Source organism: Eretmochelys imbricata, chromosome 6, assembly GCF_965152235.1.
Source record: "Eretmochelys imbricata isolate rEreImb1 chromosome 6, rEreImb1.hap1, whole genome shotgun sequence".
NCBI classification, from domain to species: domain Eukaryota; kingdom Metazoa; phylum Chordata; order Testudines; family Cheloniidae; genus Eretmochelys; species Eretmochelys imbricata.
Window position 1 is genome coordinate 51,852,561 of NC_135577.1, and position 15,420 is coordinate 51,867,980.

The 15,420-nt window shown below is 41.9% G+C and overlaps 1 protein-coding gene across 3 annotated transcripts in view; it reads left to right on the top strand.

Moving 5' to 3' along the window:
* PDHX (pyruvate dehydrogenase complex component X) overlaps positions 1-15,420 on the top strand; it is a 100,509-nt gene that overhangs the window by 43,760 nt on the left and 41,329 nt on the right. For all 3 annotated transcript variants that reach the window (XM_077818539.1, XM_077818541.1, XM_077818540.1), the window contains one exon: positions 455-553. In XM_077818539.1, the coding sequence (XP_077674665.1) occupies positions 455-553 (99 nt within the window). The remainder of the gene's footprint in view (positions 1-454; positions 554-15,420) is intronic.

The following is a 15,420-nucleotide window of genomic DNA, read 5'->3' on the forward strand; positions in this document are numbered from 1 at the left end:
CTGCCTTGCCAAGGGATTATATATGCAGCTGGAATATCTGGCTCTGTGGTGATTACCTGTTTATGTGGGGATCCTCCAATGGTGTTGAGGCTTCTGTGTCACCCCATTCTTTGCTGGTACCATAAGGTAGATGGCTGGGACCCCGATGTTGGGATGATGCCCAGCTGTGGTTTCAGCTCCTTGGGGTCACTAGTAGCTGTAGTGTAACCTCAGAGCTCTGATAAGCTGGTATGGTAGAGCCACCCCTTCACATTGCAGCCCTGGGATCAGGGGAGTACAAAGGTGAACTTTATACTACCATTGCACAGACACCCACTGACTTGTACTGCATTCTCTCCAGCTGGAGCTGAGGCTCTGGACCATAGCATGTGGTGTCAAGAACCTTTTGACATATTATGTGTGAAATACATTCACCTAACCCTATTATTTAGGTGGTTTTCTTTTTTAACTTCAGGATTCGCTTAAGTCCGGCTGCCCGCTACATTCTGGAGACACATGGACTTGACCCAAGCAATATTACTCCCACTGGGCCTCGAGGAATCCTCACTAAAGAGTATGTATAAGCCTGCTATAATTAATCCAAATGTTGTATTCATTTCCTTGTTTCAGCCTAGCCCGAATTCCAAGGTGTTCAGCATAGAAGACCCACTTGTTCTCTCACCCTTTTCCTTGGGGGAATTGATTGTTTGGATGACCAACAGAGGATGTGGGAGTCTGGTTTTGGTGACATTGTAAGAAATTTGTATTTTTCCTTGTATGATCTCTGGAACAGGGACTGTCCAGCCATGGGACAGCTGGGAGAGATAGTGCAGCCCTCCCATTCCCCTTAGCCCACTACTAGAATGAGTGACAGCTCCCAAACTGTCAGCTGGCACACGGGTTTCTTTGAAGAGCTCCCCCACATGCACAGAGGTGAATAAAGGGTCAGAAGAAATAGCAGAGGCCACCCTTCCCTTACACCTGTTATATGGGGGATCTGAGCCCCTGCTTTCCCGCACATGGGTCACTGCTGTAGTCTTGTATTTTATTTAAAGTGAATTTAGTAATGCTGTATTACGTCACTGTGAGTTCAGCTCTGGAGGCTACAGTTTCAAGTTCAACAAAGTAAAAGTCACTTCTGCTACTTGCTTCAGATTTAGAGACTCTAGTAACGCGTAAAGACCAAGGATAGTGACTACACATGTATTTACAAGTACAAGGTCTAGTCTGATTTACAAGTTTTATTAAAGTTACAGTTAAAATTAAAGTTGATTACTCGTGCATACAGAAATCCTAAAAGACCTTTTACAAATTATGCACAAGTTACAAATATGGTCATACTCACATCCTTAATGATATTCTTAGGGTCTGATGGATGCCTTGCCAGTTGATCATCAGTAGAGGGTTGGTTCCTGCTGAAGTTTTCCCATAGGGAACTCATTTTATCCAATCTGGGAGCCCTCTTTTATCTTGTGATTCTGACTAACCTAACACTCTGTGCATGTGCATGAAGGTATCCATCTTCTTTTTCCTTATTTGTATTGTCCCCCAAGAATATTGGGGTACCTCATTTTTCATAGGTTGTTGTTTTTTATTCTCATTAGCATTTACACACATGGTGCACCCTGCAGTTAGGGCATGTGTTAGAAAAATGTGACTACCCAGTATCTTGTAATCAAAAATTAATCTTTAAATTTAATTTTTTGCAGTACCACCCATTGGCACATCTATTTCCATAACTTTGTGGCATAGGGTCATTCTTTGGTCACTTACTTATGTCAAGCATTTCTTAAGCCTAAGACCTAGTATGGCTAAGCTGATATCTCACATGCCTCAACCTGTAGGCCTTGCGTTTCATCCCTACTTACTTAGATACCTAATACATAATTATCACTTCTAGATACTTATCAATCTTATACTTCAATAATCCTACAATTGAAATCTATTTAGCCTACAATGATTATATATGACATAGCATATGAGCTAATTATAACATCACACAATAAATGAATGATAAAATGAAGTAATTGGCTGCATTGCTGACCCCAGCAGACACAAGTATTCATCTGTGGAGTCCAGGGTCTGATTTGCTTCCAGTTTAGTACAGGTGGGCTAAAGACATGAAACTTAGTTCTGAAATTCCTCAAAGTTTAAAGAGGTTGGGGTCTGGAATTCTGTTTCACAACCATCTCTGTTTTTAGCCTGTCTTTAATTCTGTTGTGAATGTTGAGGATTCTGGGATGGTTTAATGTGCTCCTTAGGTGCCTTAGATGCACTACGCTCTCCATTAAGATGTGGTTTCAGTCAAGGAACCCAGCAGCCTTTGGAATTCGGTGCTCATTTGTTAGCATTATAGATCAGGGATTCCTGACCTTGAAATTATGACCCTCCAATCTGCATGTGTGTTCTGGTAAGGTTGTGTGGGAAGGGTTTCCTTCAGGAAACTGATTTTGTCCTGGACTAACATGAAGGGGAAAGGAGTGCAGGAGAGCTGGCTGTATTTCAAGGAATCCCTGTCGAGGTTACAGGGACAAACCATCCCTATGTGTCGAAAGAACAGTAAATATGGCAGGCGGCCAGCTTGGCTTAACGGTGAAATCCTAGCGGATCTTAAACATAAAAAAGAAGCTTACAAGAAGTGGAAGGTTGGACATATGACCAGGGAAGAGTATAAAAATATTGCTCGGGCATGTAGGAATGAAATCAGGAGGGCCAAATCGCACCTGGAGCTGCAGCTAGCGAGAGATGTCAAGAGTAACAAGAAGGGTTTCTTCAGGTATGTTGGCAACAAGAAGAAAGCCAAGGAAAGTGTGGGCCCCTTAATGAATGAGGGAGGCAACCTAGTGACAGAGGATGTGGAAAAAGCTAATGTACTCAATGCTTTTTTTGCCTCTGTCTTCACTAACAAGGTCAGCTCCCAGACTGCTGCGCTGGGCATCATAACATGGGGAATAGATGGCCAGCCCTCTGTGGAGAAAGAGGTGGTTAGGGACTATTTAGAAAAGCTGGACGTGCACAAGTCCATGGGGCCGGACGAGTTGCATCCGAGGGTGCTAAAGGAATTGGTGGCTGTGATTGCAGAGCCATTGGCCATTATCTTTGAAAACTCGTGGCGAACGGGGGAAGTCCCGGATGACTGGAAAAAGGCTAATGTAGTGCCAATCTTTAAAAAAGGGAAGACGGAGGATCCTGGGAAATACAGGCCAGTCAGCCTCACCTCAGTCCCCGGAAAAATCATGGAGCAGGTCCTCAAAGAATCAATCCTGAAGCACTTACATGAGAGGAAAGTGATCAGGAACAGTCAGCATGGATTCACCAAGGGAAGGTCATGCCTGACTAATCTAATCACCTTCTATGATGAGATTACTGGTTCTGTGGATGAAGGGAAAGCAGTAGATGTATTGTTTCTTGACTTTAGCAAAGCTTTTGACACGGTCTCCCACAGTATTCTTGTCAGCAAGTTAAAGAAGTATGGGCTGGATGAATGCACTATATAAGGTGGGTAGAAAGTTGGCTAGATTGTCGGGCTCAACGGGTAGTGATCAATGGCTCCATGTCTAGTTGGCAGCCGGTGTCAAGTGGAGTGCCCCAGGGGTCGGTCCTGGGGCCGGTTTTGTTCAATATCTTCATAAATGATCTGGAGGATGGTGTGGATTGCACTCTCAGCAAATTTGCAGATGATACTAAACTGGGAGGAGTGGTAGATATGCTGGAGGGGAGGGATAGGATACAGAGGGATCTAGACAAATTGGAGGATTGGGCCAAAAGAAATCTGGTGAGGTTCAATAAGGATAAGTGCAGGGTCCTGCACTTAGGACAGAAGAACCCAATGTACAGCTACAGACTAGGGACCGAATGGCTAGGCAGCAGTTCTGCGGAAAAGGACCTCGGGGTGACAGTGGACGAGAAGCTGGATATGAGTCAGCAGTGTGCCCTTGTTGCCAAGAAGGCCAATGGCATTTTGGGATGTATAAGTAGGGGCATAGCGAGCAGATCGAGGGACGTGATCGTCCCCCTCTATTCGACATTGGTGAGGCCTCATCTGGAGTACTGTGTCCAGTTTTGGGCCCCACACTACAAGAAGGATGTGGATAAATTGGAGAGAGTCCAGCGAAGGGCAACAAAAATGATTAGGGGTCTGGAACACATGACTTATGAGGAGAGGCTGAGGGACCTGGGATTGTTTAGTCTGCAGAAGAGAAGAATGAGGGGGGATTTGATAGCTGCTTTCAACTACCTGAGAGGTGGTTCCAGAGAGGATGGTTCTAGACTATTCTCAGTGGTAGAAGAGGACAGGACAAGGAGTAATGGTCTCAAGTTGCAGTGGGGGAGGTTTAGGTTGGATATTAGGAAAAACTTTTTCACTAGGAGGGTGGTGAAACACTGGAATGCGTTACCTAGGGAGGTGGTAGAATATCCTTCCTTAGAAGTTTTTAAGGTCAGGCTTGACAAAGCCCTGGCTGGGATGATTTAATTGGGGATTGGTCCTGCTTTGAGCAGGGGGTTGGACTAGATGACCTCCTGAGGTGCCTTCCAACCCTGATATTCTATGATTCTATGAAAACCACTCCCTCTCTAGGCAGACTCCCACTGGTGGTATTCTTCTTCACACACCTGTTGAGCTGCTGTAATATGTTGGCTCTGTATGGTTTGAAACCTTATATCAAAGATGACAAGGTTTGGTAGGCTTGAGTTGAACACAGTAACAAAACAAGAAACTATGAAAGTGTTTCTTTTCTTAACCTTTGTTTCCTACAGACTGCGGCCTGGTTTGGATTAAATATTGAGGTGGATCAATGGGGTATCATTTGTAAAGCAGCACATTATCAGAAAGCTTTTTAATTATATAAGTGCAACTGTAAATTATGGTGTGTAACTAGTCCATGGCAGGTGGGAACCCTCTGGGACTCTGAACTATCTAATTAACATCCCTAGTTGTCAAGGAAATGTACCATAGATTCTGCTAGAGAGGTAATTACAGCTACAAAAATGTCTCTCTCAAAACTTGTGTTTCATCTGTTCAAAGAAGTTGACTCGGAAATCATAGACTTTAAGGTCAGAAGGACCATTATGATCGTCTAGTCTGACCACCTGCACAATGCAGGTCATAGAATCTCACCACCTACTCCTGTATCAACCCCTAACCTATGTCTGAGCTATTGAAGTCCTCAAATCGTGGTTTAAAGACTTCAAGGTGCAGAGAATCCTCCAGAAAGTGACCCCTGCCCCATGCTGCAGAGGAAGGTGAAAAACCCTTAGGGCCTCTGCCAATCTGCCCTGGAGGAAAATTCCTTCCCGACCCCAAATATGGCGATCAGCTAAACCCTGAGCATGTGGGCAAGACTCACCAGCCAGACACCCAGGAAAGAATTCTCTGTAGTAACTCAGATCCCACAACATCTAACATCCCATCACAGACCATTGGACATATTTACCTCTAATAGTCAAAGATCAATTAATTGCCAAAATTAGGCTATCCCATCCCCTCCATAAACTTATCAAGCTTAGTCTTGAAGTCGGATAGGTCCCACTGCTCCCCTTGGAAGGCTGTTCCAGAACTTCACTCCTCTGATGGTTAGAAACCTTCGTCTAATTTCAAGTCTAAACTTCCTGGTGGCCAGTTTATATCCATTTGTTCTTGTGTCCATGTTGGTACTGAGCTTAAATAATTCCTCTCTCTCCCACTTCTTTCTTTGTTTTTTTCTTATTTATATGGCTATAGAACCTTTTATTATTGGTTTTAATTCCTTTTGCAAGGTCCAACTCTACATGGCTTTTGGCTTTTCTCACTTTATCCCTACATGTTCTGATCTCAATAAGGTAGCTTTCCTTGCTGATCCCTCCCATCTTCCACTCCTTGTAGGCTTTCTGTTTTTTCGTAATAACCTCTCTGAGATGCTTGCTCAACCAGCTAGGTGTACAACTCCTGTCTATGAATTTTTTCCCCTTTCTTAGGATGCAGGCTTCTGATAGTTTCTGTAACTTTGACTTGAAGTAATTCCAGGCTTCCTCCACCTTTAGATCCACAAGTTCTTCAGTACAATCTACTTCCCTAACTAATTTCCTTGATTTTTTTAAAGGTAGCCATTTTGAAATCAAGAACCCTAGTCACAGATCTATTTTTGTTTAATCCTTCCATTTAGTTTGAACTGAATTAGCTCATGATGGCTTGAACCAAGATTGTCCCCTACAACCATTTCTTCTATGAGGTCCTCACTACTCACCAAAATCAAATCTAAAATGGCATCCCCTCTTGTCGGCTCAGCAACTACTTGGTGAAGGAATCCATCAGCTATCGCATCCAGAAAAATCTGAGCCCTATTATTATTACTAGCACTTGTCCTCCAGTCTATATCTGGGAAGTTAAAGTCTCTCATGATCACACAATTCCCATTAGTATTTACTTCATTTAAAACATTAAAGAGGTCTCTCTCCATATCTAAATCAGATCCTGGTGGTGTATAGCACACCCAAGCACTATCCCAGGGGAGGCTCTAGTAGCTTTCTTCCCCAACGTGATTATTGCCCAGACAGACTCTGTCTTATCCATTCCATTACTTCTTATTTCTTTACAGTCTACCTCATCATTGATATACAATGCTACTCTACCACCTTTGCCTTTGTTTCTGTCTTTCCTAAACAGCACATACCCTTCAATACCTGTACTCCAGTCATGACTACTATTCCACCATGTTTCTGTTATCCCTATAATATCTGGTTTCACTTCCTGCACAAGTAACTCTAGTTCCTCCATTTTGTTACATAGGCTCCTTGAATTGGTGTACAAACATTTTCATTTGTGCTGTTTGGCTTCGCTCACATTCTTTACCCGATTAGGCACAGACATTCTACCGCCAGTATCACCTATTAGACTGGTATCTACACTACCCTTCCTACTTATGTCCATTCTCCTACCCACGGCTGTATCCTTTCTTACTGCGTTTTCTTCCCTCTCAATGTTAAAATCCGGCATGGAGATTACCTGGACATCTCCCAACCATCTCCCCCAAATTCCTAGTTTAAAGTTCTCTTAATCAGTTGTTCCAGCCTCCATCCTAGAAGTCTATTTCCCTCCCTACTCCAGGTGAAGTCCATCCCGAGAGAACAGTCCTCTGTCCATGAATGCCTCCCAGTGGCCATACATCCCAAAACCCTCCTTATAGCACCACTGCCTGAGCCATCTGTTGAGCATCATAATCTTGTCACACCTTTGTTGCCCTTCTCTAGAACAGGCAGAGTCCCACTGAAGATCACCTGAGCCTCGATTTCTTGAAGCGTCTTCCCCAGCCTGGCATAGTCTCCCTTGATACATTCCAGTGAGAATCTAGCCATATCATTTGTTCCCACATGAAAGACAATCATTGGATTCTTTCCTGCTCCTGTTAGGATCCTCTTCAGCCTCAGGTCCAGATCTCATATCTTAGCACCCAGTACAGTACACCCTTCTGTTCTCTGGATCAGCTCTTGTTACAGGCCTGTCTGTTCTTTGCAGTAATGAATCCCCAATCACGTAGACCTGCGTTTTCCTGGTGATGGTGCGAATCTCCAGTCTATCCCCTGTTCCCTCTGACTGCAAGTCCTCTTGATTTCTATTCTCCCTTGCAATCCTCTGCAACCCATCCCGTATCCTCCTTTGACTCATATTTGGTGTCAACTCCATTGACTCTTCCCCTCTTCCTATAGAACTAGCTGCTCTTCTCTTCTTCCTTGCCCTCTCACCTTCAGTGGCCACTTGCTGTGCCCCTTCTTCATTTTCCATCTCCGCAAACATGTTTCTGAGCTCTATTTCTCCTTCATTAGCCCGTCTTTTCCTCTGCCTGGTTCTCCTAGTCACATGCTTCCACTGTCCACTTTTCTCACCCAGCAGTCTCCTCTCAGAGTTCTTTGGTCCTGCTTCCATCTGCAAGTCTGAGCTTTTCCCTTCAGCCTCCTCGTGTCTTTGCTCCATCATCTGCTCATCTGCTCATCATCAACCCCCTTCTAAACTCAACCAGAGTTTCCACCTGCATCTCCAGTCCTCTGATCTTTTCTTCCATCAGCACTTCATGCCAACGAAACTCTTTTCAGGTATCCCCTCCAGGATCATGTACGTGCCTCAGCTTCCACATCCAGTCATCTTCCTTGCGTCTTCCACTGCTTGGGTCGCTATCACTGCTGCCTCTGTATCTGTCATCGCCTTCTCACCTAAATCCTGTTAGTCCGGGAAAAACAAACCAAAACAAACCCCCAACGAGCACCACAACACTGCCAGAACACCACACACTCCCTTCACTAGTCTGTCTGTTCCTCTGCCGGCTTCCCCCCCGTTTACAGCTCTGTTTGCTGGCGTCTGTGCCGCTGCCTGCCTGGTTACCCTTATAGGACCCCTAGTCAGAGAAGCCCCACCCCCTAATCAGGGCTCAGCTTCTCTCCCAGCACACTGCCCCTACCAGTCTCCACACATATAAATACAAATACCTTCTCCTCCAACAGAACTCCCACTCAAACTCCCCTGTTTACAGCTCTGAAATGTCATTTTTAAAGATATATCCTGCTGTTTTAACCATTATTTTAAAATGGAGAAGTGTTTGTAAGTACCTATAAACCCCCTCTGTTTGATACTGTCTGCAAAGAAAAGTTTGCAGATATCTGTAGACAGGTACTCTCTGTTTGGATGAAATATTGTGTGTTTGTATGAAACTCAGCAAAATACACGCTGTGCTGCACAGCTAAACAATTCAGGCCTCTTTATCAAGTAGGCTAAAAGGTAATTAATCATGGAGTAGAGCACTACAACACAGCTCACTTGGATGTATTTAAAAGCAAATAGGTTGCTTGCTGGTCATGGATATCCAGTGTTGGCCACCAAAGTACAAGAGTCAGAGAAGTGTAAAACCCAGAACAGAGGTGGACATTAAATGTGGTTTTGTTTGTTTCCACCAACTTGATATCCCAAAAATAATATGCAACTTACAAGATAAGTAGGGTGAACAGATGAAGTAGGGTGAAGATAAGTAGGGTGAAGATAAGTAGGGTGAACAGATGTCCCAATTTTAGAGGGACAGTCCCAATATTTGGGGCTATGTCTTGTATAGGTGCCTATTACCTCTCACCCCCTCCCAGTTTTTCACAGTTGCTGTCTGGGAAGGCTGAGGATGTAACCCTGACAGACCTGTATTGCATCATAGCTTGCTCCTTTTAGCAGATTGATTTATTTCATTTCTCCATGGATCTATAGGAGGCTCAACTTGAGCCTGAGATCTTTCTCCATTTGCTCTTGAGTCTTGTGGGCTGGCACGCAGGGGGAAAATACTGTTTTCCTTTTGAAAATATTTACTACAATCAATATTTAAGCGGTGGACTAAACTTTCAGACTTGTGGCCATAAATTCCAAATAACTAGATCTACCAAATATCATGATTTATCCAGTCTAAAATTGTACAGCCCCCATTTAACAGTGCAATGAGTGTGGGTAATGGCTGCTAAGCTTATCTTATTGAATCAGATTCTGACTATAATGCAGTCTTGATTTTCACTCTTTTGATGGCATAGAAGAAGACACCAGACAAGCTGAGATTAGCACCCAAGTTTTTGCTTTGACAAGCTATCCAGTAAATCAGGTATTGACTCGGATCCAATACTTTTTGTTCAAGGAAGAATATAGATTGTTTGGAAAGCTGGCTAGTAAAAGCTTCCTGGATGAGTAATTGCCTTGTGCAACAAATAGAAAGGCATGGCACTTGTGAAAATGAAGACATAATTCAGTTGTACAGACACTGAAAATATCAAGTAAATGTAGAGGAAGCTCTAAAGAAAAAAGACTGGATGATAATAGAAGACAGTATAGGATACAAAGCGTATTGCCTTTTGGAAGGGCCAAAGTCACATGCCTGCCCTGTAAATTCATGGTGCTCATAAAATTAACACAAATATTACATTTAAATGAGATTTCTTCCCCTCACTCTACCCTTTTTTAAATGGTGCAAAAAAGGAGGAAAAGAAGATATGGCTCCATATTTCAATTGTCTTTGTGTTAATCTATTTAGCAAATGCATCATCCACTTCAGTTCTTAATGGCTAGTTTGCAGTTCTTAATTTATAGTATTTCTTTTTAAAAAATGAGGTAAAGAAATTAATACTGTGGTCAGTGTTTCCCTGCATTTTCTCTAATTTCTGCACATTGTAACTTGTTCACCTTTTTCATCCCCTTGTCTTCTGGGACCTGCTAATACTCCGCCTAGTTGTGGGTTAGTTATTGTATACATTTCTCCATGTAGCTGTGCCAGTGCATCGGTCCTCACATGCCACATCCATACTGTTCCAATCCTGAGAGCTCTCTGAATGTGACAGATTACATGGTGGTTTAGTGAGATAAATAGCTGTCAAATTTAGACTAGCTTGATAATTCCAAACATGTGAGAGATGGTCCATCAGTTCTTGAGTTCTTGTGGTTAGAGAAGAAAGCCTAGCAGATTAAACCATTCAACTCTTGATCTTAGTTCTTTGAACATATTTTGCTTTAGTAATTTATCTACAGCTTGTTTCTAGTGGAATCTGAAAATGGCAGTAAGAAGTATATAACTTTCAGCACAACTAAATTATATGATATAATTTCTGAACTATCTAACGCACTAATGTTTGTGTGCTATGAGGTTCTGCCTTGCAGTTGCATATTAATGTGCTAAAGATCTTTCTCTCTAGCTTTTTGTCAAACACATTTAGGCATCTTAGTGTATTTTTTGTCTTAAAGCTGGGACTATAATTGTAACAATTTCAAGTTAGAAGCTCTACCTGCTGTTAGCACAGAAGTAGCCTTACAGCAGTATTAAGCCTTCTCATTTTGACTATGGCTTTCTCTCCTCACCCCTTTCAAAATGCACCCCAGATACCCTTCCTCTGCAGTGGCATTGGAAGAGACTGTTACCTCTAATATCATGTGTAGTACCTGTTCTTATCAGTTTAATATCTGATATGTCCAGTAAAAGTACAGAAGACATTCTCCCTCTGGATATTGTGAACAACATAAAAACTGGAAACAAATATTCCCTTAAGCAGGGACTGAACCCACATGGTAGTGTTTCCTTTGTATGGAGTGCTGGTTTCAATTTTCATTTGCTCTCACTTTGTGTCTCTGTGTAGCAGTTTTTCAGTCTATAAAGTGAGGACTTTATTTACAGTTCTATGTAGATTAATTATTGTTTGCATTGTAAAAATGCTCTGAGGCCTATGTTAAGACACCATACAAGTGCAAAGTATTTGTAACTTTTTTATCCTTAAAATTTGCATTTCAGTATAAATCTCAGGATGCAAGTCATTTTAAAATTCTGTCACAATTTTTAATTTTTACTAAATAGCAATACCCAATGTATAACTTAATTGACAAGCTGTCCTTGATCAGTAGTCGCACATTTTCCATGCAAGCCACAGGGAACCAATTTAATTTTATCGAGGTTGTGGCTTCTAAAGGAAGATAAACACTAAAGTAATTTTTAGTACATTAAACACAATATGCATGTTTCAGCCTATTATTATTTACTTATTTATTTATTAAGCATTTACGCAGTGCTGTAAATGTATCAAAAGTCTGGCAAAACACAGACATCAGGTGCTGTATAGAATGGTTTTCAGTAATATTTTATAGCATGAAAATCAGAGTGTATAATGGAAAAACTACTTCAGCCTCAATCTCTGTATCTGTGTGAATAAAATGTCTATTGAGAATGCAACATCCATTACAATCTTTCTAGTTAGATTTTTTTAAATAGCTGACTACTCGTTCTGTACATGGTAATTTGCGTTTATTAGATTACGATGTAAAAGTTTAATGGCTTTATTATATTGGATTTAAAAAGAGCTTGCTCCAAATGTGAAAAGTCAAATAATTAACTGCTTTTGTTGTTTTTCACCATAACTATCAACATGCAACTCTGTAAGTGGTACAATGTTAGGTTTATGCTGATAGGTGGTTGTTGGTTTGCTTAGCAGAGACGATATGGCAGTAAATGATCAGTGAGTACATCACACTGGAAAACACAATCAAGGAACTCTTATACTTTCTGGACTCTTAAACTGACTCCTTGATTTAGGGAGAGATTTTAGGGAAGGGGAGACAAAAAGTAATTACACACAATGGCCAATTACAGTTGCCTTTTGTCAGGGCAGTTCAGAAGTTGTTCCCCTTCTGTGCCCAAATGGATTGGAGAAGAGGTGGTGACCCAGCTCAGACTCAACAGAGCAACACTCCATGGAACAGGTTGCATCAGACTAAAGAGTACACAGCCTACACAATCAGGGTCTAAATCCAAAGCCCACTGAAATCAATAGAAGGACCCCAACTGACTTCAATTTGCACTGGACTAGACCCTCACTGTTTATGCTGGAAAGCTCTGTGTTGCTCTGTACCCAAGGTTGTTCTTTAAAAGTATAACCTAGCTTTTATTTCTTGTTGGGTTTTTTTCAGGCCAAATTGCAGGTGGGATTTCTGGTTTTAAGGATGAAATAAAAACCATGTCATCAAAGTAAACAAAAGCCAGAGAGAATAGGTATTCTTCAAGTGTGTGTCAGTGTGGATCCCATGGCAGTTGCACATGCACCTCGTGTGTCCAAGACTGCACCTTTTGAATAGCATTGTCCATTGGGGCTGCACATGCACCTTGTGCTGCCTTGTACACCTGTGTGAGGGCACGAAACCATAAAGAGTGGAGCAGTTGTGGCCCTTCCTCTTGCTGCTTGAGACTGAATGTAGTGACCGTTCAACCCACTACTCTCCTTAGAGATTTAACTTTTTTCTTTCCCCCGGCTACAGTCTGTGAAGAAAACTTACCTTAAAACTCCCATTTTCCTTGACTTAGATGTTCTGGAGAAAAAAGAGAGAGAAAACTGTTCATGACATGCACCTTCCCCTCACACCTGTACAGCAGGGTGAAGTACTTTGCATCAACCATCATGCTTCATGGTGGACTCTGAAATGTCATGGTTCAAACCACATTGGTCTTGTGATTGACTGATTTCTATCAAAGATGGACATATTTGTTGCCTCTTCAGCTGAGGGGAGAGCCACATCCCTGATGATGCTCTGTATACAAATCCTTCTCTTCATTTACCCACAAATCCAGTGTTGCTGGGTTCAAGTTACATCTGCTAGAGAAATCCATGTGGGTCACTTTGGAACCAAAGGTGACAGAATGAGACCAATGGCCAGTGCACTCTCAAACACACACCATACCCTGGGCTCGGTGGAGGGTGGGGGGACATGAAAAGGTGATGCTGGTGCTGACAGAGTCGGCTGTGGAGATTTCTGTGTTGACAATCTCAACGTCCATGAAACCCACAACACCAACAGCCTTGGTGCTGGCATCTCGGGCAATAAAGTCAGCGCCTCTGCAGAAGGTCAGCACCAAAACACAGAGCCAAATGGAGCATAACTCCAAATCAAGCATAACCCCAAGCATAAGGGGAAGTCCTAGAAAGAGTACATAAAACCCCACTTCTCCAAGGACATGAATGGAATGGCTTATGGGCAGAAAAAGAAACCTGATACCGACACTGACACTAGCATCATGACTGAGCCTGGCAAGATCCTGAGATACATCTGCATTTATCTGCGTCTCCCGAGAGATGTTCTTCATGTTGAAAGGATGACTAGCACAGGAGCCAGGTGGCTGTGCAAAAGATTCTGATCTTGTATGCATGAGGCACATACTTACAGTGAGATCCACCCTGACTATAACGTGTTGAAGAACTACAGTTTTTGTAGGTTATTTTTATAAAATATGAAGTACAGAAAGCGTCACTCTTTGCAGGGTATCTCTTTCAGTATATTAACATTCTTTGACCATCTTTCTCTCTTTCTGGGGCCAGGTCTACACTAAAAGTTACATCGAAAAATCCACACACCTGAGCGACATAGTTAAACGTACCTCACCTCCTCCCCCTGTAGACAGCACTAGGTTGATGGAAGAATTATTCTGTCAACCTAGCTACCACCTTTCAGGGAGGTGGATTAACTATAGCAGCAGGAGAACCCTTCCCATGGCTGTAGTGAGTGGCTATGCTGAAGTGCTAGAGTGGTGCAGCTGCAGCGGTGCCATTGTAGTGATTAAAGTGTAGACAGCCTGAGTTTTCTATCCATCCTTGTACTCTGGCGTTCAGCAGAAGGAAACTGAGGTGGCTGAGGAACAGCACAGTACTTTATAACCACCACCAGGGATGCCAGCGTGCTCCCCAATGGGCACCATGTACTGCAAGGTTTTGTTCATTTATTCAGGTTTGCAGAATTGGGCCTTCTAAATACGGTTGTTTAGGATATTCTGTTTCAGCTTGTCTACTTAAACTGTAAACTATACAAGTAGGCAGCTGCATTTGAGAAAAAGGTGTCCGAATTATGCAGAAAACTTCCTAAATCTGAGCTTCTGCTAAATTAGTACTTCACATGGAGACACTGAAAGTATTAGCTGAAAGGTTTCTAAGTATCTGGGCCATCTTATTATAGTGGTGTAGTGAAGTGTAACTCTGAGTTGCCAGTCTGTGCAGACTCCATGTCGTAACAATTTTGACAAGGAATATTCAATTACTCTAATACATGTGGTGGGAAGGAAAATGTGTGCTTACCAATGAATGTTTGCTGTTTTGACAATAGGTTTACCTGTCGTAAGATTTGCTTCCCCTCTGTGCTGTGTTAATGGGTTTTAGAAAAGCAGTGTTGCTGCCAACCTTATTTTTTTAAAATATTATAGTAGTTTGATATGAGAGGCCTTGTGTCCCCGGCCAGCTTTATTTGCAGGCCCCTGTCTTAAGAATGTTTTGTTTGTACCCTGTGGCATTACTAAATTGGAGTTCTACTGTGTCTTTTTATTAATCAGTTGAATTGCACAGATTCTGTAATAAGAAATTTAATGTGCTGCACTTACAGGATTTAAAGACTTCTAAATGAATCTTCTAATTTAAAAATAAAGATCTGTTTTCCTAATAGTTTTATATTTTTGTACACTTAAAATCTAAAGAAATCAATCAAACAACAATAACCAGATGGTTTTAATTAAATACTTATTACTGCCATGTTAAAAAGCAGAAATAATTTCCTGTTGTCTTTTTGTGTCTTCTTTGTGACCATTTTCTCAGCTAAAATGTCTAGTTTTTTCTTTAAAAATCATTTTATTCAGTAAAAGTTTTTCATCTAGTAGAGGATCTATATTAAATAAGTGTTTGATTTTAAAAGAAATTCAAGTATGACTTTAATTTGCAAAAGTAAGTAAATTCTTTCTTTCTTAAGGGTGAAACTGCATCCTTAGCTCACCATATTATGCTTAGGTACTTCAGCAAATGATATTTGTATCAAAGCATCTTTGTACACCTGTGTTATTGACAGGGTATGTTGAAAGAAAGACTGAAGACATTTGACATGGGTTTAATCAGGCCACAACTTTATTATTAGACGTCTGGGACGACCTGGCAGATAACAGT